At 37.9% G+C, this 27640-nt stretch overlaps 1 protein-coding gene across 2 annotated transcripts in view; it reads right to left on the bottom strand.

Annotated features, from left to right (window-relative positions):
• The window catches only part of RNF216 (ring finger protein 216), a 192808-nt gene that overhangs the window by 79127 nt on the left and 86041 nt on the right, over positions 1-27640 (bottom strand). For both annotated transcript variants that reach the window (XM_036741200.1, XM_036741201.1), the window contains exons 8-13: positions 24706-24820; positions 21857-21996; positions 12846-12896; positions 10611-10748; positions 8989-9137; positions 8134-8212 (exon numbers count right to left, since the gene is read on the bottom strand). In XM_036741200.1, coding sequence (XP_036597095.1) covers positions 8134-8212; positions 8989-9137; positions 10611-10748; positions 12846-12896; positions 21857-21996; positions 24706-24820 — 672 coding nt within the window. The remainder of the gene's footprint in view (positions 1-8133; positions 8213-8988; positions 9138-10610; positions 10749-12845; positions 12897-21856; positions 21997-24705; positions 24821-27640) is intronic.

Here is a 27640-nt window from a genome sequence, read left to right as displayed (position 1 = left end):
AATTACTAATTATTAGAGAAATGCAAATCTGAGGATCCATTAATGCCCATCAGACTGAAAAGAAGACACAAATGGAAAAGGACAAATGTTAGAGGGGCTAGAGGAAAAAAGGCCCATTAATCTACTATTGGTAAAGCTGTGAATTGGTTCAGGTTCAACCATTCTTGAAGGCAGTTTGGAATTATGTACCAAAAGTAACTAAACTGCGCATATCCTCTGACCTGGCAATATTACTACTAGGCCTTTACCCCAAAGGTATCAAAGAAAGATGAAAAGGATTCACATGTACACATATTTACAGCAGCTGTTTTTGTAGTAGCAAAGAAATAGTAGTTAAGAGCCCAGCAATTAAAAAATTGCTGAACAAATTATGGCCTATGAACTCCATTACTGGAATACCGCTATGCTATTAAAAAATGATTAAAGTGAATAGTTTCAGAGACCTAGGAATACTTGCATGAACTGATGCAAAGTAAAGTGAAGTGAGCAAAGCCAGGAGAACAATTTATACAATAATGACAATACTGTAAAGTCAAAGTCTTGGCCACTGTGACTAATAAAATGACCAACCAGGATTCTACAGCAGGGCTGTCCAAAATGCAGCCCGCAGCCTGTGGCCTGCCTACAAGCATAGAAATTTACATAAATGCTTTAGTAAACGAAGCCGAGCTACCGTGGAGCTCTCAGTAAAATGGCAAATCAAAATATATTGTCTATTGTTTCAATAAAAACCTAAGGTTGGACAGCCCTGTTCTAGAGTACTGATGATAAGGCATACTACCCACCTCCTGACAGAGAGGTGATGGATTCAAGATGAAGCATGAGATGTATTTTTGGACATGGCCAATGTGGAATTTTATTTTGCTTGCTTATGTATATTTATTACAACGGTTTTGTACTCTGTATCCCACAAGGGAGAAGAAAGTAGAAAAAACAAATGTTTGTCAATTGAAAAAAAAAAGTCAAGTAAAATTATTCATAATAACAATGCAAAAAATTTAGAATCAGAGAACTTCCTAATCCTGGCTTGTCTCTCAGTACCTATCAAAGGTGTTGCCCACTGAACATGTTTTTGGCCTTTTTTCAATGTGTTGATCAACTGTGCTAATTTTTCCTCTTCTTTTTCTATATTTTTTCTTTAAAAAATTCTATTTGTTCTATGGGAAAAGCTCTCAGGGAGGAGAAGTGGGAGGGATAGTGGTGAAAGCTATGATAATACAGAAAACAAAACATTTAAAAAAAAAACCCTATGGAACCTTGGGCAATTCACTAAACTTCTCCAGTCCTCAGTTTCCTGATCAGTAAAATGAGGTGGGACTAGGTGACCTCTGAGGTCTCTTCCAGTTCTAAACATATGATCCTATGACCACAGCTCACTATCTGGAGATCTTTCTTTGGATCTTTCATAAGCAGGCTATTTCTGTTTTCTCCTGCCTTTCTCTAATGCAGATGGAAAATGTATAATGATTGGGCTTTCCGTAAGAACCCTTTAAAGACAAAAATTGACCTATTAAGTTACCCTTCAGAGAAAGAAAATGGGGCAGCAGATAGAGCACTAGCCCCTGAGTCAAGAAGATCTGACACATACTGTATTGCTTTGTGACCCTGAGTAGTTAAATGATTTCTCAGGAGCCCCAGGCAACTCTCATCTAAGACTATAAATCACAGATCTACATAGATAGAATTTCCTTATCACAAGTTTCCTATCACCAAAATCACAGATCCAGCCTAAATATGCGCACGCGTGTGCACACACATGTATGCACACATGCACACACACAATCTCTCAATCCCTCCATTTCTCTTCACAATGAGTAATCCTGGTTTGTTCTTAACTTTTCCATGCAGCTCTTACTTTTCAACTTTTTCAAGGCTTTACTGAAACCTCATCAGGTTTTCTACATTTCTCTTTGGGTAATGGGTCTAACCAATACAATAAGCTACATATTTTCTAAATCCATATTCCTTTAGAAAAAAAACCACAGTGCTAGGATACCCATTCACTCTACTGCTGCAATACTCTGTGACTCTGACTCCATCTTCGGTTGGACTGTCATAGGATGAGTCCTTCCATCTTGAACAATCTACGTGTTTTGCTCTACCCCCAGATGTATTAGCCTCCCACTTGACCTTAGTAAACTTGATTCTTCTTGTTGTCAACCATTGTGCTAGTCTGCCACAGTGAGTGCTTAGCTCTGAATGTACCACTCACATGACAGGGCACTGAAGCTCAGCCAGAGAGCATATAAGTATAATTCAGCTTCAAGAGACAGCAGAAATCAGTTCCTTAGGTCTTAAGGTTTTACAGGTCCTAACGGTGGCACTGACCACAGAATATGACGTATATTCTTCATGTTCTAACTATGGGTCTATGAAATTAACACAAATGAATTCAGGAATTAAAAGTCAGGCAAAGGTCCTCTTTATTCTCTCAAACCTCTCTCTGCCTAGAAAGGCCACCTTCTTAAAAGCAAAAAGCCAGTCATTTCTTTGGCGATACTTGAAACTTCAACTTCTCAGCTACTATGCACTATTTTGAAAGTGACTTTGTATTCAAACAAGAAATGCAAAAATCACCAGACCCTCGACTTAATACCACGTTAGTTCAGGCTGTGGAATAACCATGCTTAATGTGGTGAGCTGCCCTATAGCATACTATTGCTCTTCCCTCTTTTCACATTCCTTCTTTCTTACACAGACACCCAAAGGGATACAAGTTGCTTCATGCATGTATTATTACCATAGCAACAGTTTCTATTTCAGATTCCCATCTTTCTACTGCCTGGAAATTCTGCAGTGTTTTGTGCTGAGACTGCAAAAAAGGGGTAACACTATCCTCTACTCAGAACACATACAGATTCTAGGAGACCACCAAAAGAATCATTTAAAACATATACACATATGGGATAATTCTGCTGGCACACAAAAAAACAATTTACCTGTGAGGGAAACACATTCATTTTGTGTGTGAAAAGAATATGATTAGGGGCGTTGTAAAATTGTTTTTAAACAAGGGGAATGAATTTAACACTTTTTACTGCATCCTATCAATGGGAAAACCGACACACACCAATACTCAAGGACAATATTAAATTACTTTGATAATATACAACGCAGTGGGAGAAAATAGAAATTAAACAAAGGATACGTGGTTTTGAGAAAGACTGGCATTCTCAAAATACCCTGGCCACACAGCTACAAGGTTCCATTAATAACCCACCCAGTTGTTTCACAGAAATATAGCCTGTGTGCAGGGTCAATCAGGGATGGGCCTGACACAGGCCAAGCAATGGCCAGAAAACTCTGATTGCTGGGGGTGGGAGTTTCTATTTTAATAAAGTGCTCACATAAGCCTCTTCTAAAGCCCACAAAGAAGTTCTTCCTCTAAGTAGTCTATGTGGGTTCTAAAAGCAGAGAGAATAGTGTGGGAAGGTATGATCATTGCTAATAAGGCATCAGCTCTTAAAAGTTCTTATTGACAATAAAAGGCAGCAAGCAAAGTGTGAAGCTGGACTCTGGAGGGACAAAGGATGGCATTCATGCCAAGAGATAGTTGAGACTGTTCTCAAATACTATCCCTAACCCTCCTTAAATTACAAATGAGTCATAGCAATAAATGTGGAATTTTACCATTCTGTTGTGATTCATGCTGAATTTCTTGTAAGATTTACCACACACTCTATGGCATCCTAATTTTGAATATTACTTTTCAGATCCCTTAACCCTACATGGCTGCTGATAGAAGGAGGGCATGACAAAGCAAAGCAAAGTAACAATGGAGAATGAGGATCACCAGCATGTTTCATTAGTTCACTTCTCCAGGGGACAAGCAGTAAGTAACAGGAGCTGACGGATGGGAAAGTAACAACTAGAAGATAGATTATTTACCTGTTACTTCCCCAAGGTTTCCCAGAACAATTCTTTGTGTTTGGAAAAGTTAGGAACCATTCACATTAAAGCTGTTCAAGTTGCCTACAGTTAGATGCCCATACTCTATTACTATTCTCTAAGGGCAAATGAGTTGTCACTTCTCATAAAATCTTTCTTTTATTTAAAATAAAATAAAAAAACTACTCCCTCCTAAAGTACAGAAGGTTGGATGGTCAATGTTGACTGATCTTTAGATCTGAGAACCAAGGTTACTCATTAGTAACCTTTTTTCCTTGTTGAAGGGCTCTCTTGGGTAGATTAACACTTTAAGGTAATGATGCAGCTCCTCTGATGAAAGGAATTTCAAAAATGTCAGTGTCTGCTCTTTTCTGTCCTGGAATTCTTCTAGAATTTTAGTTTGTACCATACTACTAAACATTTACTTATACGCTGTCTCAAAGGACAGGAGCAAGATTGGAGCTGTGATTTCCTTTGTATGGAGGACTGGAGAAACTCCCTCTACCAATTTAAGTTAGCACCTTCTCTACAAGGTTTAGTCTTAGAGGGTTACCTGGAACAGAGAGGTTAAGCGATTTTCCTGGGGTCACAGAGTAAGTATGTGTCAGAGGTGGGATTTGAACACAGGGATTCACCACTTCAAAGTCACCATGATTCCTCAAAAAGGGGGGGAGGAATGGGGTCTCTGTTCACTGCCTCCTGAATAGGGTTGGGGAATCATCACCCACCCTGGAATAGTGGGAGCTGGATTGGGGGAGAGAAAGGGCTCCATGAAGAGACTGCACTTACTGAGACTTCTGGATCCCATTCAGATCTGGGCAGGGCAAAGGAAATAGGAGTACAGCATTGGTCTAGGTGCTATGAGATACAAAGATGAATAAGACATGGTGCCTGCCCTTGAGAGTTTAATAAGGAAAGTAACGTGTTCAAAAAAGCTGCAATACAACATAACCAGTCAAACCCAACCATATCAAATGAAGCATTTCACTTTCCCAAAAGATAGGTATGTTTTAAAGGACATGAAAACAAAGCTTTACTAGTACTTCTCTTGCTATTGTTCTTAAAATAGAAGATTTTTCAACCCCCCAAATTATACCCACAACATTTAATATGGTATATTTTTATCAGGGGGATAATAAACCAAAATCCTCCAATGGGATAAGAGCCCCTGTGAAGACAAACAGATTAGCTGTACTTCTTAATGTGAGAACAAAAAAAAAAGCTGGAAATTGATAAAGGGAGGCAATAAGGGAGACTGAAAAACAGACATATTCCACTGAATACAGTCCTTAGAGCTTTGAGGTAAAATTCTGTAATTCCTTTTGATGAGAATTTGAAAGAGAAACCTGGGGGAAACCAGTGCAGAAGACCCCTTATAGCATAGCTTAGGATTCAATGGGAAGACATCTGGAATGTGAGTGGCTTTAACCTTAATAGCTGACCTCCATGATGCTCACTTAAGAGGTAGCAATCTTTTTCATCTTATACAGACCTGCATTATACAGATCAAATTTCACTGTGACTCCAAAAGACTGCCCTAATTCTTTTGCTATTTGCTGGAATTTTTTAACACTGGAAATTTGCCCCTCTTAAGTGTGCCATCATCAGATTAAATGAGACAACAGTCTTTCCCTACACAAAGGTAAGGTGGTATAACCTCTATTACCCAGGCCTCAGGAGGCTATGATGCAATGGTCTGACCTATGTAATGGCCCTAACGTGGTGGTAAACAAAAGGATCACAATCCTAATGCATCTTTGTAGATGTAAAGATATGTGCTTTTTATGGCAGTCACTTGATTGGCTAGGCCTCAAATTAGTTCCAAACTTCAGTTAACACAGCTGGAGCCAAACTGGCACTGGCAGCTGGTGCAGATTCATTTAAATGCTCTTCACGAGTCCATTCAGTTACTGTAGGCTGCTGGAGACGCCTTTCTTTTAACACAGATCTGCCTACTGCAGATGTTAATATCAGTTATATTTCAACTGTGGTTGGGGGAATACATCATGTATCTTTGAAAGGACAGGGTGGGGAAATAAAGAGTGAAGAGTAGGGGAAAGAAAATAAACAAATATGAATATAAATGGTAACAGGAGATAGGGGGTGGTTAAATGAAAGCACCCACATCTCAAATGCAACTTCACAATTGCTCTGCTTAAAATGTGTATCCTTGAATATCGTTTCTCATCTATTTGTTTCTTTAGCCTTTAAGTTTTTACCCCAGCTCATGTCCCCCAAAATTCTACCAACTTCATCTCTGAGTTTACATATTAAAGCCACAGTACCTTTAGGAAGAAAGACTCAACAGGAGTAATTTCTAACCTGAGAATTTTTTCTCAGTTGCCAGAGGCATCACCTTCAAACCTCCTAACAACGCCAGCAGTCACATTTCACCCCATTTGATTCCTCTCAAAAAGCAAATCTTAGTAAAAAAAGGTACTGATGAATTCTTTATCTCAAAGCACACAAGGAATCCCAGGCACCTGACAAAAGCATTCCATCATAGGTAGGAAACAAAGACTCTTGTCCTATCTCATCAAGAATTTCTTCTGGGATTTTAGGGGAACGCTTCAAACATCCATTGATAGGAGCTCCTCATCATGCATTGACAAGTTACTAGAAATCTGGCAAGAGTATTTCGAGAAAAAGAAATGATAGCCAATCTCATATATGCAAAATCAGTTTGGGGCTCATTTCTGAAACATTATGAATCCTCAAGGATTAACAGTTGGCCTAAACATCTTGCTGAAGAGTATGTCAAGCAAAATTTATGCCACGTAAAAGGAAGGTAAAAACATATGCCATGAGAATGTTGACATCTTTGATGTAAAATTCCAAATGCACTTAACTACTTGTTTTAGTGTTATGCCCAAAAGGATTTTGTCAATTCTGCTTACATGCCAGTGTTTTGATGACACGAATATTTAAAAATGCCCAAAAACTAAACAAAACAGAAAATATTCGCCTTTAGACATGGAGTGCTACTGCCACCTAGTGGTACTCTCACTCTCATTATGCTCACAAGTAAGGATGAATTGAATCAAATGTTTTCCTTCAACAGTTCTTCCATCAGTTTATCTACCCAACCTAAGCAATTACAAATGGTAGATTAAAATAAAAACTGAACTGTAAGATTTTCAGGGAAGAGAGACTATTATATCTACCTCTGAACATGTTATTAGAGAATATAATACTAGAAACAAAATACTGAATGTCATAGTATTCATGAACGATGTAAGTGGCTACATAATTTAAACCATCCAATAAGCAATGGTTTAATTAAAAATTGGCTAATTAAAGCTAATTTAAAAATTAGCTATAGAAGGAATGAGTCAGAAAAAGAAGAAAGAAACCTAATGAATTACAAATATTGGTGATTAATCTCTCTATATATAAATGTATACATCCCCATTTCAAATCCTTATGAAGTATTCTTGATCTATGCTATACTTCCTAGTTTGGATGAGAATATATCTGGGCATACAACTAATAAAAACAACAACAAACAGAATAGACAAATTTAATTTTTCTACCTCACTCACAAATTTTTCTGGCTACAGTTCTCCCAACTAGACCAAAAACCAAGCTATAACCCACACAAAGTCATATGAAGTAAGCCCTAGCAAAACATCACATGATTTTCTTGAGAATTCTTAGGATATCTTTAATCAACACATGGCAGGCTGGAGAGGAAAGCAGAGAAAAAGATTGTGAGAAATGAATAGCTTGTTTCACTTCTCATCCAATAAATTAATCTTACTCAAATTTTTCAAAAGCTGTGGCTAGACTTTCAAGCTGACAATCTATAGCAAGCAATAAAAATTTCATGACAATCATCACCAGCTTCTTGATGCCAAGACTGAATAAACTTTCCCAAGAGTTTGCGAAAACTAGAGCTATCATTTGGGTTTTGAAACAGGGAGGAGATAAATGCTATCACTACAGCAGAATGCCTTTCTTGAAAGAGAAAAACAAAAGTAACTAGAACCTGCACATTTGACATTATAGTGTCAGCATTTACAACAGAAGCAAAATCTTACTGCTTTGTGGGTGAAATGCTCCTCATGGCCCCACCTTCAGCTGACTTTTACAAGATACAATTCTTAGTGTACTGAAAAGGAATGCAATTCCTGTTGTGTCTGCCCATCAGACAATGAATCACAAAGGTCAGAATAGTAGACAATTATCTTGGCTTTAAAGTGTTAATATGGTTGTTATTTCTAGAAAAGTTCACAGTTCCCTTACCTTTCTGCAACGAGGATTGGGACAACTGAACCACTTCACTTCACTGTCCAAAAGAGCTGGGAAGTTACAGAAGGGACACCTGAAGTCCAAAAGGTCACAATGAATTTATATTGAATTTATATTTATTTGACAATACAGACTGAGTTTGATTTAGCTTCATAAATGCTCATTAAGTTGCGGGGCTAAACAGAATTGACTATAGCCAGGTACACAGTTCAAATGCTATCACTTGTTATCCCTCGTTTCTTAGGCTAGTTCAATGTGACAGAATAATTAAGCTTCATGGCATTGTGCTAAGTGCTAGAGGTAGAAAGAGAAAATGAAAAAGTCTCTGACCTCCAGAGTTTATATATCACTGGGAAATGCAATAAATAAACAGGCTATTATACGAATTTAACTAAATAGATACATAAAACATAGCTATCTAGCTATATTTATCCACATATATGTATATATTTATCTCTATATTTGCGTACACACACTCACATACGTATGTGAAGAGAGGGAGGAAAAGAGGGGGGAGACTGTGTGTGTAGAGAAGAGACCATTGGAGGGGTAGAAGAGCAAGCTCCAACTTCAAAGAAAGCTTTCTAAGGAAGACAAAAAAATAAGCTTGACCTTAAATGAAGAGGCAGAGGGGTGGAGGGCCCCCAAGCCCAGAAGTCCAGCCTGGGCAAAGGCTGGAGGGTCAGGCATGCACGTTAGCTCCTGATACCTCTGCTCCTCAGCTATGAGATAGTGAAATGATGGTGAAGCAAAATAAAAAGCAACTAATGGTCAGCCAAATATCATGATGGCAAAACAGTGGCCATCTTGGTTCCCAAATAAAACGCAACAGATTCTGTATGAACTCACCTAACCAGTTCATCTGCACAGGCAGCAGCTACTTCTTCTTCAGCTTTTCGCTCATAGTACTTTCGCAGGATGGTTTCTGGCAACACTTTCTCCAGTTCACTGGTTGGGAATGAACATGTGCAGCTGGCTTCCATACAGCTGAGCTCTGACTATAATGGTGATATAAGGAAAAATTAAGGAACTGGTTCAGAATACTAAGCATCAACTACTCAACTGTGTCTTCAAGCAGGATATCTATCTGAAAACAATAGCTGACATTTATACCTCATTTTGCAGTTTACCAAATAGGTCATAAACGTTTATTCATTTGATCTCCAACACCCAATGAGGAAACATTATTCTCACTGTACAGCTGCTCCATGAGGTTCTGAGAGGATAAGAGGCTTGAGCAAAGTCCCACAAACAGGAAGTGGCAGAGCTGAGATACAAACCCAGGTTTTCTGAATCCAAATGCAATGCTACACCACAGCTGCCAACACAAATGACCATCCCTAGAGGCAACTAACAAATATCTGATGGTGGACAAGGTGGCGGCAACAGTTCACCGAGTCCCCAGGAGAAGAGCAGTACTATCATACTGGCAATCCTGAATACAGGGAGGAAATCAAGAGTAGACAAAACCACAGGGAGGCCTTTCAATAAGACAAAGGAATATTTTCATGCCAAAGAGAATCTTAATCTCTCAAGTAACATTTAAAATTTATCTAACAGATAACAACATGCAGACTAGTACTAATCAATAAACGACTATGTAGTTAGTTTTAACAATGAGAGAATTAATGAAATTCATACACATGTCTGAAAAACATTCATTTCATGTTTCAACTTCCTCCTTCCTCAAAATCTTATAAAATTTTGTCAGTCTACATTTTCTCTCCTTTTGTTTTTCCCACCTGACCCCCTAGCAAAGGTATTTAAAAAAAAAAGAAGTAAAATAGCCAAACATGAAGCAGCAGTGGAGGGGAAAAGCAAAAGGTCTAAATAACCCATAACCCTGATGATGAGCTCTTGTATAAATAAGGTTATAGTGTAATGTAATGTAATTGATACTAAGTGACTTTGTTACTTTGCTCTGGTTCTTAAAACAGTCCTGTTATAATACGACTTTAAGAGAAAACTGCAACAAAAAACCCAACACCCTTTCCCATACATGCTCAAACACATGAAACGGAGTTGTACACAAAATAAGACACTGCACAAAGCAGTGATGCGTCTTAATCCAACCAAAAACATTTGGAAAACAAATATCGATGAATTGTGGCACTTTCATGTACATAAGCAGAAAATGTTAACGGTTTATAAATTCTTTTGGGAGCTCTGCTCTAGATAACAACTAGGCATTTGTCTTACACAAAAAAGGACAAGGAAGAATCTTTTTGGGCAGTGAGTTTTAGAGATCTGGCCCTGTGCAGAAGGATCCTGTTGCTTGAAAATAAATTTCCACTTTCTCTAAGGACCAAGAGCCCTGCAGATAGGCAGGTTTAAGAGCACTACTGTTTACTGTCTCTTCTAAGAATGACACTTTGTCCCAGAAAGGGCATGGGTATTCATTGTGTCTTGCTGGTCACTCGGACTCACTTTAAATTATCCTTTGGTTCTGAAAGTACTGTAACACTTCTTACCTTTCCTGAGCCGAAGACTGCCTCTTGGGCATATTTGATTAGGCACTCCTTGCAGAATAAGTGACCATCAACACACTGAGTCAGCTCCTCAAATGCAAATTCTCCATAGCAGCAACGGCACTCTATCATCTGACCATCCTACAATCCACAAGCAGAAGTTAAATAACCTATTTCCTGGTCTTAATCAGCAAGGGTAGCTATACTTCACCCCAAAGCCCAATGCAAATATCTTACTGAATGTCAGCTAAAGAAGTCAGAAAACAAAAGCTATTATTAATTCACCGAGATATTCATACCATTCTCAGTTTATCTGGCGCCTATAGCTACTTGAAGTAACATTTTTATATTCTTAGTATACAAAATCAATTCAAAAAACATTTTTTCAAGGTGATGTAAAGGGTGCTGGAGATACAACAAAAGAAAATGGTTCCTGACTTTAAAAAGCTTATACTTTACTGTGGGGTATGCAAATAGAAGTACATAGCCTGCAAGTGTAAAAGGTTAGATGTGACAGGTCCAGGCTTCTACCCACTAAACCATGAGGCCCAGATTCCATGATCAAAGTGGCTCAACAAATGGCATCCCAAAGCTCCTTTCCCAAATTACTTTTGGCTTACAACAGTATAGCAGTTAGGAACCTTACTGCAAGTTTCTATGGACAGTTAATTTGTGACTGGCAAAGATGGAGGATGAAACAGTCCAGCCCAGTTCTCTCTCACGACTACTCCCACAAGGACTGAGGAAAAGTACCTAGGCTTTATAGTAATCAGAAAATTCAAGGAGACACCACAGTGAGTCATTTTCCCAAGCCAAGCTGATAGATTCAGCTCACAGACAAGCAACCAGGGCAGGGACTGAGACCTGGGGTAGGCCTACAGCTCTGTCACTCTGCCCACAACTCTGAATCATGGTTTCAGCATATAGAACTGGACTGGGACCTGCAAGTAAGTAACAAAGGCAAGGACTGCAAAGTTCAGACCAAAGAAAAACCTACAAAGTTTGTTGCAGGATCCTGCAGAGCCTCAGCTAATGGGAAGGGGGTGGGAAGTACAGGCACAGCACATGAGGTAGGGCCAGTCATTGTCTATTGGAGCTAGAAACAGGGGCAAACACCTGCAGTTGTGTTGCCCAGATGCAAATCTGGTTGGGGAACCTGCAAAACTTGGTACAGGAGGGCAGTGTCATACCCTGCCTGAGATCAAACTAGTTAGGGCCTACTGAAAGTTTGCAGCTCCATTACTTAGATCTTTGAAAACTGAAGAATATAGTCATCAATATTCAGAGAATGCAGCAATAGGATGCCAGATAATACAGGTCAAGCCCATACAAGGCCTCAACATTCACTCCCAAAGTGTGCAGATCCTAGTCCATAAATATATGAAGTCCCAATTTAGCACACAAAAATGGAGGAATACATAAACAAAAGAAGATACTGGAAATAAAGAGCTATCATGAAGCCAGGGGGACAGACCCAGAGAAAAGACCAACTCTAAAACATTTACAAGCAAAGCCTCTGAGAAATACACAACTTGGACACAAAGGCAAGTAGAATTGCTAAAGGAAATGAAGCTAGAGTTTAAAATGAAAAAGTTAAGATTCTCATTTTCTTACAAAAGGCCAGGTATGGTAGCCAATAATCTCCTACTACAATTTAATTCTGAAATGGAGAGGCTGAAACGTGACAGAGGACAAGAGTGTAAACTAATTTAGGCCCAAATACATGTCACCCTTCCCCCTGCCCCACAAGTGAAATTAACACTTAAATATTGAAAAAGCTCCTTTAAAATGAGCCCCTAAGCAGCTAATCCAATGAATTTGTCTCTTAGGCTCATTATCCTTCTTCCAATGTTGGTTTGAGTCTGGTACAAATCAGAATTAGAGCAATTTCTGAGTCTGGCCTATAGATAGACCAGTGGTATCAAACACGAACAGAAAGGGATCCCTGCCAATGTATACTGACTTAGAATATGACAAATTAACATTGTCTATGCTGTATTATATTTTTATTTATTTTGTTCAATATTTCCCAATTACATGTTAATCTTGTTGGGAAATTTGGCTTAGTCTCTCAACTCAGTAGAATGGGGCATGTTAAAATAGAAAAAATTGAAAACTCTGTTAAAATAATTGGCCACGAAAATGCTAAGAAAATCTGAAAGGAGGGACACCCCCAAGTAAATAAACAGGCAAATAAAGAGATAAATTAATTAAAAAGATGATACTTCAGGCAATTACCTTTTGATACTGTTCTTCGTTCATTTGCAGGGCAAGCAAAAAGTCAGCATGCTAAGGGGGAAAAAGAATAGGCTATAACAAACACAACCCACAAAAGGATGCAATGAACTATTTGCCATTTACTTCAATTAAATATTAACCAGGGTCATTTTTAAAGTTATTCCTGTAGTTACTTTTCCCTATGACACTGTGTTGACTTCTTCAGGCAAAAATCAACCTGGAATTAAGGCCAGAGAATCACCAAAGACATGGTGAAAACTTGTAAATTCTAGAGAGTCTTGACTTTGAAGTCAGGGGACTTGAGTTCAAATCCAGGCTTTGCTACCTACGTAACCTTGAGTAAGTCACTTTACCTTCACTGTGCCTCAATTTCTTTATCTGCAAAATGAGGGGATTGGATCATTTCTAGGATTGTTTTTAGCTCTAAATAAGTGATTATCCATCTGGCAAAAATGTTAGTAATTACTCAAAAGTGAATAGAATTTTTAATGATGGCGCTATTTAATCAGAGAGTTGGTTTGAATCGGGGTCATAAAAAGGAGATAATCTGTGAAATTCTGATTAAGGATCAGACCCTTTTCTCCCTCCCAAATCAAATAAAAATAGATAAGCCTGGCAAAATTTCCTTAGTTAAAAATAAGAATTCATATTTAGAGCTTCTCATTCAAAAATGTAAAGACCTCAAATCAAAAAGCAACGATACATTCTTTCTGCCTTGTTACAGAATGTGAAATCAAGATGAGGGTATACAAGAATAACCAAATTAGAGGAATAAATGGTCAGGAACATGATTAGATAAGGTAGTCCAGTCCAAGACAAAATCAAATTTAGTGATTAAAGCATTCCTGACAATATAGAGAAGCCATTTTTCTCAAAATTTGGCAACAATGGACATAGCCCCCATTAGAGGGGAAAAAAAAATTTCTACAAATAATTTCCTGACCTCCCTACACTACACCTAAGATATACACATAGCCATACCCTTAATCTTTCCATCGCTTTACAAATGATCCACCCCTATGCTGATGATTCAAAAATATTTTTATCTGATTATAATCTTTTACCATTGTCTATATCCCTAGGTGTTTTAAACTTTAACCTTGTTCTTCATCTTCATGGGGACTGTCTAAACCCTCCTTCAATATTTTCCTAAGACATCACCCTTGCACTGGTTACATTCTCTTTCCCTCTCAACCTCAATTTACTCTACTCTTAAATCTTTTGCCCCCTTTTCCTACTGCCAAACCTGACTACTGTCTCCTACCATCTGCCTCCTTCATGGAAGTCCAACCATCTTGACTGTGACCACTACAAATTTATATTAACGATTATCAACTAGGCACTCCTGGCAGTAAGCAAATCCCTTTACTCCCCTCAAATTGATTCTCTAGTCCATTCACATCACCTGTTCTAAATCTTCTCATCTCTCCTCAAGCCTGTCATGCCATTCTCTTTTCCCATCCTCACAACTCATTAAAAAAATGATGACTTTTCCCAAAGCTCCCTTTTCTTCACTTCACATCAGTCAGACATCTCTCCCTCCACCCCGCTATCTCCTCCACTTCAGAGGCAGCCCTTCTTGCCAAGTCCAACTCCTCCCACAAGCACCTTTGATCTCAGCTCCTCCAGCAACTTACTTCCACCATCACACCCCTATTCTCTCTTCCTCAATTTTCCATATCCATCTCTTTCCCTAATGCTCACAAACATGGCCATGTTTCTCCCATCTTCAAAAACCCTCATCTGATCTTATGATCCCCACATATCTATCCTTCCCTTTTCTATTAAACTGCTTGAAAAAGCCATGCGTATTTAGTGAGTGCCCTTTCTCCCTTCTCAACCTCTTCCGAACCTACTGAATTCTGACTTCCATCCTCATCATTCAACAGAAGCTGTTTTCCTCCAATTTACTAATCATCTCTTCACTGCCAAATCTAGTGATGGCCTTTTCTTGAGCCTCATCCTTCGTGACCTCTCTGTTAGATGCTGCTGATAAAATTCTCACTGGTTACTCTTTCTTCTTTGGATTTCTGTTAAACTGTTCTTTCCCAGTTCTCCCTTCTTAACTGATTTGAGAAAAATCTTCTTTGCTGAATCTTCATCTTTGTTTTGCTCCCTAAATGCAAGTGTCCCCACCAAGGCTCTGTCATAGATCACCTCTTTTTCTTCTATATGTCCCTTGATGAACTCAGATCTAAATGTCCAGCTCTAGTTTCTTTTCTGAGCTCCATTCTAAATCTGCAATTGCCTATTAAACATTTAAAACTGGGGACTCCTCGTAGACTTGTGCGCGAGCACGTGTGTATCTGTGACTGTGAGTGTGCGCTCGGCGATGTGAGTGAGCCCGCCGCCGCCGCCTCGCCCTCACTCCTGCTCCCGAGCCCGGAGGAGCAAGGGTCAGAGGAACGGGCGGCGCCTCCCGAGGCCTCCGCTGCCATCGCCTCCGCAGGGAAGGCTTGGGGACAAATTGGAAGATTATTTTTAGACAATGTAGCCACAAGCAATTTAACTGAAATTAACTGCTTCCTTGTGAGTGGAAAGAATTTAATCTTTTGGTATAAACTGCAGAATAAATCATGCCAGCTTTATCAGCAGGATCTGGAAGTGAGACAGGTCTGTATGAGCTGCTGACTGCACTGCCAGCCCAGCTGCAGCCACATGTGGACAGCCAGGAAGACCTAACCTTCCTCTGGGATATGTTTGGTAAAAAAGCCTTCATTCACTGGTGAAAATTCATGAAAAGTTACACTACTATGAGAAACAGAATCCTGAGCCCATCCTCCATGGTGCAGCAGCTTTGGCAAATGGTCTGGCTGAAGAGCTGCAGAACAAGCAGTTGAACAGTGAGATCGGAGAGCTGTTGAAATTCCAATCTCAAGGCATTACTCTCTGTACATGACACTGTGGCCCAAAAGAATTACGATCCTGTTTTACCTCATTGTTTAACAGGATTCACGTTTGAAAAGAAAGTAGTTGCCATTTTGGTGGAAGGGTTTTTAAATTTCTGTCACTGAGAGGCGGTTGTTTTTTAAATCTATGTCACTGATGCAGCTACAATTTTGATAAAGTTGAATGCTGATATTATTTTCTTCTTTAAAGTCCTTTACCAGATTGAAGGTGTGCAAATAATATCTAAATTTAATTTAAATGGATCTTTGCCCAATTCTCTATTCTAAGCTGAGCTTTGAAACGTCTGGTTGTCTTTAATATAGCTATATACCCATGATGAGGTTTAAATTTTTGCTTAAAAGAGAAGTTGCTAAAGACTTTAATATATATTGGAGATCAGTGCTTCAGTAGTCTCAGATGTAGTCACTGCCATAAATTTTGCATGTTAGCGGTTGAAGGTAATATCATTACCTTAAATTGCGGTCCTTGAGACAAGCAGGACAGCTTAAGTTTTTCTGGATAGATCATCACAGTTTTAACTGAACTATCAAGATGGGTTCTCTTGCTGTCCCCTGGAAGTCTAAGGTTTTGTTTTGGGTTTTTTTTTTTACCTATACCATATATTCACAATGTGTATATTTAAACTATTATAAACGAATTGCCCAGTGAATTAAAAAATTTATTCTGAGAAGGGCTTGCATGCTGTGAACAGACTTTACATATATTTGTAGGTGGTATAACAGACTTTAATAAGAGAAAATAGGTTACTTTAATATTACATATGGAACTTCACAAAATTTTCCGTATCGCATTAATACTTTATAAGTTCAGTGGTATCTTAAGATAAGTAACAACAAAATAACTTTTAAAAAAATTATCGGCAAAAATTTCTGGAGTCATTTTAAAGTAGGTTTAGTCAGTCACAGATTTTTCCAATAAATGACAGGAAAATGTTTCACATTTGAAAAGCAGATATACTCAAGTTACTGTTACAAACACAATAAGTGTTGCACTGATTTATTTAAAATTATAGGCAATTTATTACCATATACTTGAAAAACATCCAATTCTTTTAAATTACAAAATTTCACATTTAATTTTAGCTTTTATTATACTATTGAGACAAAGATCCGTTTTTAATATTGACTAGACCCCATCTCAACCTCATTGAATTTTTTATAACATTAAATGAACAAATCATGTATTTGTACACAATTAAATGTGATTTTTCATTTTTCTTGATTTACTAGTGATGTGCAGAAACTCAGTAAAAAGCTTTAACATGCCTGTTAGCTGCATAAGTGAATTTACCCTGCAACTACTGAGTGCAGTAGACCTTGCTAACCAAAAATCATCACATTTGTGACATACAAACAAGAAATGAATTATTTTATGTTCACATGTAAAGAAGAATGTAGATGTCTTGTTTAAATAAAAAGAGAATTTAGTGAAACTTTATATATTTACGAAAGGGCTGAAAGGGACAGCAGGGTTTTTTAATTCCTTGTCAGTATAGTTATTCATAAAATGGATTATATGTGAAAGCGTAAATTAAAATGGTGGTCCATGTAAACATTTGACCATGGTTCATGTACAGGTGGAGGGAGCCACCAGTTTGCTGTATTTTAAATGCATGTTGAATAGCCTGGTTTCCCTGCATTTATTTCAGGCTTATCAAGTGAAACAAGCAAAATATTAAAAACAGAAACCTCAACTATTTCACTAGACTTGACACGTTTTTCTCACCACAGATAGCTAGAACACAAATTTTACTCAAATCATTATAATAATCAGTGAATACTCTGTCAAATTTTTATTGCTGTTTACTACAAATTTTTATTTCTGTTCCAGTGTCACATGGCTAACACCTTGTTAATTTAGGGATGCCAAGTCTGATGCTGCTCAAGCTGGCCCTGACTGATGGCCCTTGAAAGAAATGTGAGTCCTGGATATTTTCTTTTTTTGTACACTCATGAAAATGTCCTTTAAATCATGTGTACCTGTATAAAATATGCATTATTTACCACTGTTTCTCACCTCCCTAACCCCACCCCATCCCCCCAAAAACCACCCTTTGACCTGGAATATCCAGACAACTGAGGCAATACTGGATTTTTCAGAATGCCACTATCTAAATAATTGCCTTGATTCTCCAAGTCACTTTGTGTACGGATAAAGTCTTAATTTAGTGCATGTTCAATTCTTTTGTTGTTCTTAAGAAAGCCTTCCAGACTTTTTCCTCTTATTATAAATCTGAAAAGAGTACTGTTATTATATAGATAATTGAAAATGATAACACCAAATACCCTCAAGGTGTATTCTGATCTGTTCCATTTTGGATGTTTCATTTTGGATCATAACTAGACAATATTTGTATGTGAAGATAGCCCATTCCTAATATTTTAATAAATGAAGGTGATGGCTATTTGAAAAGGTTTACCCTTGAAAAATGTCAGCTAGTGACACAGTTAAGCACACTAACTTTTAGGCCATAATCCTGTATCTTAAAAACAGCTTTAATTAAAACTTAATCTGAATTTGTTGGACCTAAGGACAGCTAGAAGGACTTGCCAACATCGTGTAGCAAGAGACCGTTGATTCTGTATTTTGCCTCCTAACGTGACAATTGCTTTATGAGCCTCACTGTAGCTCTTGGAAGTAGCCTAACAGACATATCCCAATTCTCAGGCTGGATTGTCAGCCAGCATCGAGAGCATAGGGAACGTTAAATTTTTAAAAGTCTGTGCATTAAAAAGCCAAGTTGGATATAAAGACAATCCAAGATCACGATGGAAAATCCACACTCCTCTGACTGACAATGATACTTGTCGTTGTTGTTGCGATTGTTTAAAGAAGAAGAAGAAAAAGGGTGGAACTGAAGATGAGGGAGTCGTAACTACAGTGAATTTTCATTTTTCCTAGACATTCTTTACCTGGAATGTACACATTATGGCACACTCTCATTACTGGCTCTGAATATGCAGCACTAAGAGTTTCAGCAGTAAGAAGTTGGCCATGTTTTTGTTCATGCTTCTGAAATAAAGTATTTTGAAGAGATTTACTTCAGTTACTGATTCACCAGTGTAGACCAGAGTGCACTTTTACTGTGACATTCAGCCACACATGGTTGTTGGTGTCTGGGAGGCTGCTGTTTCTGGTACCATGTTACGACTAAAGCCGTTTTCCATCACATTAGCAAGGACCTTCACTTTTCTGAACCACACCACTGCTGTTATAAAAACTTCCCCAAGACAAAGATGCTATTATTTATTTCCTGGTTTTTTTTAAACTAATAAGGCTTTATAGATAAATGCAACAGAAGACTTTAATGTTAAAGTATATGCGAATTGTGATGTGTGGTTTTTTGAGAACTGTTTGATTCTGTTGGTGTCTCGTACTTTTCTGTTTGCTGTAGTACAACAGATGTTAACATCAATTTCTGTTGATGTCATGACTGAAATATAAATTTACTTTCACTGAAAATAAATTATTGACACAACAACAACAACAACAAAACCATTTAAAACTGGAAGTTCCAAAGACAATTCAACATAGACCAAAGTGGATGCATTCTTCTTCCCTCAAATCCTCCCCTCCTCTTCAAAACTTCCCCATTTCTGGTGAAGGTATCACCATTTTTCTAGTCTCCCAAGTTTGTAACCTCTGCATTTTTCTTGGACTCCTCATTTTCACTCATATCTAACCAGCTGTCAAATTTTGCTCTATCTACCTCTATAACATCTACAGAATATGAACCCTTCTCTCTATTCACACATCTACCAGCTAAGTGCAGGCCCTCATTACCTTTTGCCTAGATTATTTCAACAGTCTCCTAACTGATTTTCTTTAAAGTTTCAAGTCTCTTCCCACTCTAGTTCATTCTACACACTTGCTGCCAAAGTGGTTTTCCTTAAGCACCTCTCATTCCCCTAACTCAATAACTACCATTTCTATATTCTATCATTTCTATATTCAACAAGCTCCTTTGTTTAGTTGTTAGGCCCTTCATAATCTAGCCAACCTATTTTTCCAACCTCACGGGACATTACTAGCCTTTTGCATTCTGTGGTCCAGCCAAACTGGCCCTCTCTTTGTTCTTCACATACCATCTTTACATGGTCACTACCTATACCTACAATGTACTCCCTCCTTTCTTCTGAGCTGCTGTACCCCTCTCATGTACCAACTTCTACATGAAATCTTACTTATGCTGCCTCTCCATCAAATTAACTTGTATTCCACTACTTTGTACTTGTACTTTTATTTATTCTCTTTATTCTGTACATATATGCTCTTTCTGTATGTGTGTGTAATCATCCATACAGAGAAAGGAACACATATATAGAAGAATGTGTATATATATTTATATATTGCTCTCTCTCTCATGGTATACTCTCTTAGGATGAAAGTTTCTTTTGAAAAGAGATTGTTTCATTTCTTTTATTTGTATCCTCAGAACCTAAGAGAGAGCATGGAACTTAGCATGCATTTAATAAATGCCCAACTATCTTAATATTAAAAGAGGAAAGGAAGAGTGGTGGCACAGAGACTGATCTGATATAAAGAGCTGGCTCCCAACTTCTCATTAAGGTGGAGCAGGACGTGGAATAACCTAACAGTTAGATTAAGGAGATACTATATTGTTACTAGGATGAAAGCTGTTAACATAAAAAATGACAACAAAAAAATTTGAAGAAATATATTACTCAACATTCCCACTGAAGTCCCACATATAAAATATGCTGGGGGGGGTGAGGGAGCAGGAGCAGGGAGGGAATTCTTGGAACCTAGCACAGTGTTAGGGCACAGAGCTGATGGTAAATAAAGTCTTGTTGATTGATACCCTAGTATCTGGTTTTAAAAGACAAAGAAATTCAATGGAACTCTCCTAAACAGAAAATCAAGGGAACTGAATTGGGATCATTGATATATTTGTCAAGCTTCATTTTTCAGTTGCCATTTGAAATAACTTCTTTTTGTAGTGTGCTGAACATGTGTAATAATGGGGACTTTTTTTTTTTAAAGAAATCTTATTTTAATTTCTTTATAAAACAGGGTATGAACAGCTTCCTCATAGATCTTAAGGCCAATATCAAAAGGCATCTTGCTGTGAGGTGTGAAGACTAAATCATAAAAGTACTGAAATTTTAAGTTGAAAAGAACCTATGAGATCACTTAGTCTAATGTTCTCACTCTACCAATGAGAAGACTAGATCCACAGATGTGAAGTGAATTGTCTGAGGTTACAATGGTTGTTAGTGACAGAACTGGGATGAATCCCCAGGTTTCTTACTTCTACTCCAGTGTTCTGTATCCTAAATCACCATAAACTGACTATAAACTGGGACCTTACAGCTAGAATTGGCTTTCTGAGGAGATTTTGGGAAGTGTCACACTTAACTCCTTGTAAATAAAGCTTATTATCATTCATATGTGCTAAGAATTCATAATCAGCGCTCGTGAGTGAAAAAGGAGAAAAAGAAAACTATAAATAATTCTACACAGTCTTCTCACCTGTGTTCTGAAAAGAAAATCTAAAGCAAAAGCCAACTGTCTTATTACCATAACAGTCTATGTGAATGTCAATTCCTTTGTATGCACAAAAAAGAGAATATTTTTCTTTGAGCATAAAGATAAGGGAACACAAGGACTAAAACTGAAGATAGGAAAAATAAAAAAAGGGAAGGAGGATCCCTCTCTAACAAAGAATCATCTCTACGATCCAAAATGTTGCCAGGTGATAATCTCATCACTCTGCTACTTTCCCTATTCTTCCCCTTTCCAGAATTACTTCTCCAATAGGAGGAAAAAGACAGAATCTCAGAACTGTAAGGAATATTAGAGACTGTCTAGTTCAACTCCTTTGCTTTATTAGGAAACTGAGGCAAAGAAGGAAAGAGACTAGTTTATCACCAAATCTGTCAAAAAAAAAAAAAAGCCTTGTTTACAACTTGGGTTTCTGGTCCCTTCTTCTTCCCAAGTCCAGCACACACATACTGCCTATCATATGTGGAAGGCACACCAACACGACCTTTCCCACAGCCTAAACATTGAACAAGTTATCATGAAGTACACCCCCTCACCCCACCTTTAATCCCAACCCCCCAGCATAAAAGTCTTACCTCAGCCATCTCCTTGACTTTCTTCTCATAAAATTCTCGCTCTTTTCTCACAGGTGGAAGGAGTGAACGCCTCTCATAGGACCTCCAGTGTCGACGTTTATTTTCGAGAAAGAACATTCGCTTTTCTATTTTTACATCACCTAAAGAATATAAGACAATGAAAACTTCAGCAAAAGATGTAGTGCCAGGAATCTGAGCCTTCATATTGAATTCCCTCCACAGTCTGACCCACTCACTCTTTATGCTTCCAGTCAGATGCCCCACTATTTCCTGTTACACATACCCTTTGTTTTGGCCAAACTAGAGTACAGGTTGTTCCCAAACCCACTCTGCTCTACTCTCCTGCCTATTCTCAAATATCACCTCCTCCATGAATATTCTACCAGAATTAAATATGACTTCCCACAGATGAGCATTTTCTTTGAAACTTTCTTACAGTATTTATTTTTCCTCTACCAGACTGAAAGAATCTTAAAGGAGTTATACTAATCTTTGTATTTTCCATAGGGCCTAGGGGGCCTGCGATATTATGATACATGATTAATACATTTTTAAAGAAATGAAAGTATTCTCTTCTGCTAAATAGAAATTTGTCCTCAAAGAAAAATCTGCTTTGATTTAGGGTAGAAAAAGAGAGTTGGCATATAAGTTTTCAAACCTATGCTAGAAATCAGTGACAAGCAATTTATATGTTTCTGTCCTTTTTTCTTTTCCCTTCAGCCATTATCTAGAACTTTTGAAACAGCAAACCATTAACTAGCAATATGACGACAAAAAAATTCCATTTTAAAACTGAACTAACCATATTGATTTATATGATTTCTATTTTGTGCTTTATAGAATTCTGCTTTCTTGTTTCTATATGTGAATGTAATACTACAGTGTTTATATAATTCCCAATGGAGATAACACATGGGCTGATATTTGGTACAATTTAAGATTTAAATTCCAATTAAATGTTTCATGAGAAAATCCCAGAAACTCACTGTACAATATACACATCCAAAAAATGAAGAGGATGATTATTTTCCTTCCTTAAATTAAGTGACTGGGAAAAACAAATAAGATGAAATTTAGCAAAAATGTAAGTGCAAGTTGCTACATTTAAGTTAAAAGAAAACTATCACAAAAGTATTGAATAGAGAAAACTAGGCTTAACAAATTTGTATGGGGATACCACAAGTTCACTGACTGTTTTTGTCATGCACACATGTGCAAAAAAGATTTGGAACACACATTCCAATTTGGAAGAGATCTTAGAGATCATCTGGTCTAGCCCATACTAAACAAGAATCTCATCTCCTGTACCACCTCCTGTACTAACAAATGGTCACCTCATCATGACCTGATTATTCACTCTTTGAGGAGCAGAGGTGAGAGATAAGAACATAACAGTCTTAAATATTTTAAAGAAGCACTGTCATATGAAACTTCTACAAAAGCCTCATTCCAATGCATTATTATGGTAGGGAGTAAACCAGGGGCTCCTTCCTGACAGCTACATTAACAGAGCACAAGCTCTGGTAGGTGCTACCAAACCAAAAAGGACAGACTATACATCTGTCATCTGAGGACCAGCCCAGCTAAGTTTGGAGAGGTTCATCATCAGAAGGTAGGCTGCTAAGCAATGATTTTTAGATTTTTCTGAGACAACACATGCAAACTACTGTGGCATGATTATTTTCGCTCTGCATTGGGGAGGGAGTACCCAAACCAATGGCAACCTTTTGAAGTACTGAAGGAATGTGAAAGAAAGAAAGTTTAGATTTACTCTGTGTTGCTCCAGAAGGCAGAATTTGGCGAGACAAGTGAAAGTCAATAGAAGGCAGATTTTAAGACCGCTATAAAAATTCAAACTGTACCACCATGGCACAAACTGCCTCAGATAGAAGTGAGGTATCAGCCAGACAAAGGAGTCAAACAGAGGCTGCATAACCACCTGTTAAGAGGTATCATCAAGGGACTTCTTGAACTGAGAGGGAGGTGATCTCTAAGGTCTCTTCCAATTCTAGGATTCTATACCCTTATAAAGAGTTCTTAATTCTGAATTTCTTTAAAGGAATTATTCTTTTAAGTGTACTTGAAATCATACAAGTCTGGTAAGTAACACACAAGGGATCAACAATAAAAAGGAGAAGGCCCAATGGAAGAAAATGTGTCCAAATATAGCAGCAGTTTGAGGAAAAAAGGTGGTAAGAAGTCCCCCGTTCACCCCACCCAGGGAACATGCAACTTAAGGGAAGTTTCCTGTAAATTCTATCAATTTTATATCTTGCAGATGATGTGCAGATGATCTTTCATTTAGTAAAGAGTTTCCATAGTGTTCATCCTCAAGAATGAATGCAATCAATGAGGCATCTAAAAGGCATGTATTTTGTCTGTACAGCAGGATTTCTAAACTAAAAAGTTACAAAAGCTGGGTTCTCTCAGGTTCTCAAGTGACTCCTTAGTAATGATGGCTTGTCCATCCAAATTTTTAGCCTGGTGTAGCTCATGGTAGACATTAGAAGCCAGTTTTTTCTGGACCGAAAAGTTTAACCAAACTATTCATATGTGATTTTTCTACCCCACAGAAGGTTTGTTTTCTTGTCACTATATGCTCCAGGAATAAATAATAGGAAATACTTGAAATGTTTCCTCAAACTTTGATGTGCCCTCCAAACAGCTATTCTTTATCAGTATTTGACCTTGAAATGAATTTATGAACAAAAACGAGGGCTCTTATTCAGGTATATTTGCTAAGGCACCCCACAAAATAGCTACATTTACTTGACTGCTGTGGGTAAGTGGATAAGTTCTGCTGAATGGTTTCATACAAGGTAGGAACACACACACAGTTTTCCATTTACCTTGTTCAAATTTGAAATCTATGTAAGAATACTGATTCATTTCTTTCCTCTTTTTTCTCTTTCCACTGGCTTCTGGTAATAGCTCCTGCCATTTTTTAATGGCATCAGAAAAGGCCTAAAATTAAAAAATGGAAAAGGTTACTAAACTTAGGCAACTTTCAATTATTCATAGAAACTGGACTGGGAGGGTGGGGAAAGGTCAGGGTGAATATGGAAAAATTTAAATGCACATAATCCAGAACCCTCATTTTGACCAAATTTCTTACTAGGGTTACTAAATAGAAACAAAATAAACATTATAGTTTCATCGGACATCTTCTCAACCATGCTAAAATGCTAACAAAGCAGAAGACTAGCCAAAATGAATTGTTAGCTATGGGGGGTAGGGGGGGAGGGGAGGGAGGAAAGGAAGTAAGGGAAACAGCAAACATTTTGATAATAAAAAATAATTCAACAATTTACCCTCTATTACTCAAGAGCTGAGAGTAAAATTCCATTATAAGGACCTCAATGGGATATAAATTGTAATTTAGAATGGAATACTGCTGTAACAAAATTGCCAAAAATTAAATCCTACAATTGTTAGAGCTAGAGAAATGAGACTGGCATCCAATTTCTCTGTAACAGATCTGAAAGCAAAAATGATGCATTTTAAATGGAGAAGATACAATGTATATGCTTTTACTTTTACCCCTTTTTCTCCTCTTAGCTCCTAGATTAGAGGCTGGGTTACTATGTGCTACCAGGTAATTTCAGGGCCAACCCTTTGGCCTCAAGCAATAATGGGACCTGTGGAGTTTGTTTTGGTTATTCTCCCACCTGCTTTATAAACAACTACTTTCCTCCATATCAGCATTCCCCCATTCTCAAAGTGAAACCCTTGAAGCCTATGAGAAAGGCAGTGTGGTATAATGGGAAAAGTCCTAGGTATGTAATCAGAGGACCTGGAGAAATTAAAGTCTGACCTCTGTTATTTACTAATTGTGTGCCGTATGGAAGCTCCAGTTAACTTATCTGGGCCTCAGTTTTCCCACTTGTATAATGGGAAGATTGAACTAGATGGCCTCAAGTTCTCTTGAAACTCTAAATTTATAACCCTATAATCAATGTCCTATTTTTACCCTAAATGACAACTGCTCCCTGCTCTGACATTAACTAATACTTAAGCCTTAGTTAAAGGTGTGATTGTCCCAGGAATACCTGTCTTCTAAATGTTCACCCCATCTAGATGGTATCCACTTATTTATTGGGGGTGGGGGAAGGGAAAGTCAATACTATATCATCTTCAGCATCATGAAGATTTTTCCCACTCCCAAATTTTTAAACAGATGAGTGGCATGTAGAAAGATCAAGCATTTACATAATAATATTTTAGAGCTAAGAAAGCATTTTCACACAAAAACTTCATGTGATGAGCCTTACATCTCCTGGTCCCATGAAGTGGGAGGGCAGGTATTTTCATTTTAAAGAGAAAAGTAAAATATTAGGTGACTTAGCCAAGTCATCCCCTCATTAAGTAGAAAATCTAGAATTAGAACCCAGGTCTTCTGACTCCTGGTCTAGAGCTCTTGACTTTTTACTACATAATGCTGCCACTTAACTAAAAGACTATATCCAAAAAGCTAACTGGGTTTTAATTGCATAATACCTGTTTTTGTTTCCCTTTTAAAATACTGGGGAAAAATATTTTATGACAATTACAAGGGAAAATCCCTGAAATCATTAACAGCTTAGCCAAACTGCTACTCACTAGTCAGAAAATTGTTTATACACAATACTGAGGACAACAGATCCCCTCCTCTCCCAGCCACTGACATTTCTTTACCTATTTTGATTGAAGCATATTTCTTCCATATAATTATTAGAAGGTCTTAACTGTAAACTGAGGGTGCCCTTCTCACCCCCAGCTCTTGCTGTGATAGTTATACCAAGACTTCCCTGTGGGACTATTAAGGATATACCTGTGTCAATATGAGGTAATGTTAGGTCTCAGTTTCCATTTTAACTTAGCTATTTCTAATTAGCAATTTCCCTCCTTTTCCCTGTATCAATGCCATCATTTAAGGTAAATGTTGAGATAACGTTTCAAGAGAATTTTCCATCTTGCTATTGTTCATCTGTCAAATGTAGTTACTCAATTTATCTCTTGGCTTGTCTATATAGATGCATCAAACAGTTCTTAAGAAGGGGCCATATGTAGTTAAACTCAGATATTTACAGTGAACTGTCTGAGAAGCTGAATGATTATATATAGTAAGTCCTCATCTGTCTTGGGTCTCTTCTCTTTTCCCTCTCTATTACTTCACTTGATAATCACAACAGCTCCCATGGATTTAATTACCACCTATATGCTAATAATTCTCACATCTACCTGTTCTGTCCCAGATTCTCTGCTGGTCTCCAATCTCACATCTGCAATTCTCTTTCAGACGTCTCAAACTAGATGTTCAGTAGACAACTTAAACATGTCCAAAATGGAACTAATTATCTTTCACCACAACCACCCCTACCTCCTACCAACTGCCCTATTACTGTAGAGGGCAATTTCATCTTCCCAGTCCCTCAGGCTTGTAACCTAGGAGTCATCTTTGACTCTTCAATATCTTTCACCCCGCAGCCCAGTCCAATCTGTTTGTACGTATTTGTTTGCTTGTCATCTCCCCCATTAGACTGTGAACTCCTTGAAGGCAGGGACTGTCTTTTGCCTCTTTTTGTATGCCCAGAGCTTAGCACAGTGCCTGGTACACAGCAGATGTTTAATAAATGTTTACCGATAACTTTTTCAGGCAAATGTGGCAATGGCTTAAGTTTCCTGTACCTCAGTTTTCTTGTCTGGTACAGAAAACTGAAAACAATACAAGGGAGTATCTTAATGACAAAAGTTTCTGACAAGGTTTTGTCAGTAAGAGAAGCCTAGAAGACCCGCTGGGTTGCT

Source organism: Trichosurus vulpecula, chromosome 1, assembly GCF_011100635.1.
Source record: "Trichosurus vulpecula isolate mTriVul1 chromosome 1, mTriVul1.pri, whole genome shotgun sequence".
NCBI lineage: Eukaryota > Metazoa > Chordata > Mammalia > Diprotodontia > Phalangeridae > Trichosurus > Trichosurus vulpecula.
This window is presented reverse-complemented; position numbering and strand designations above follow the sequence as displayed.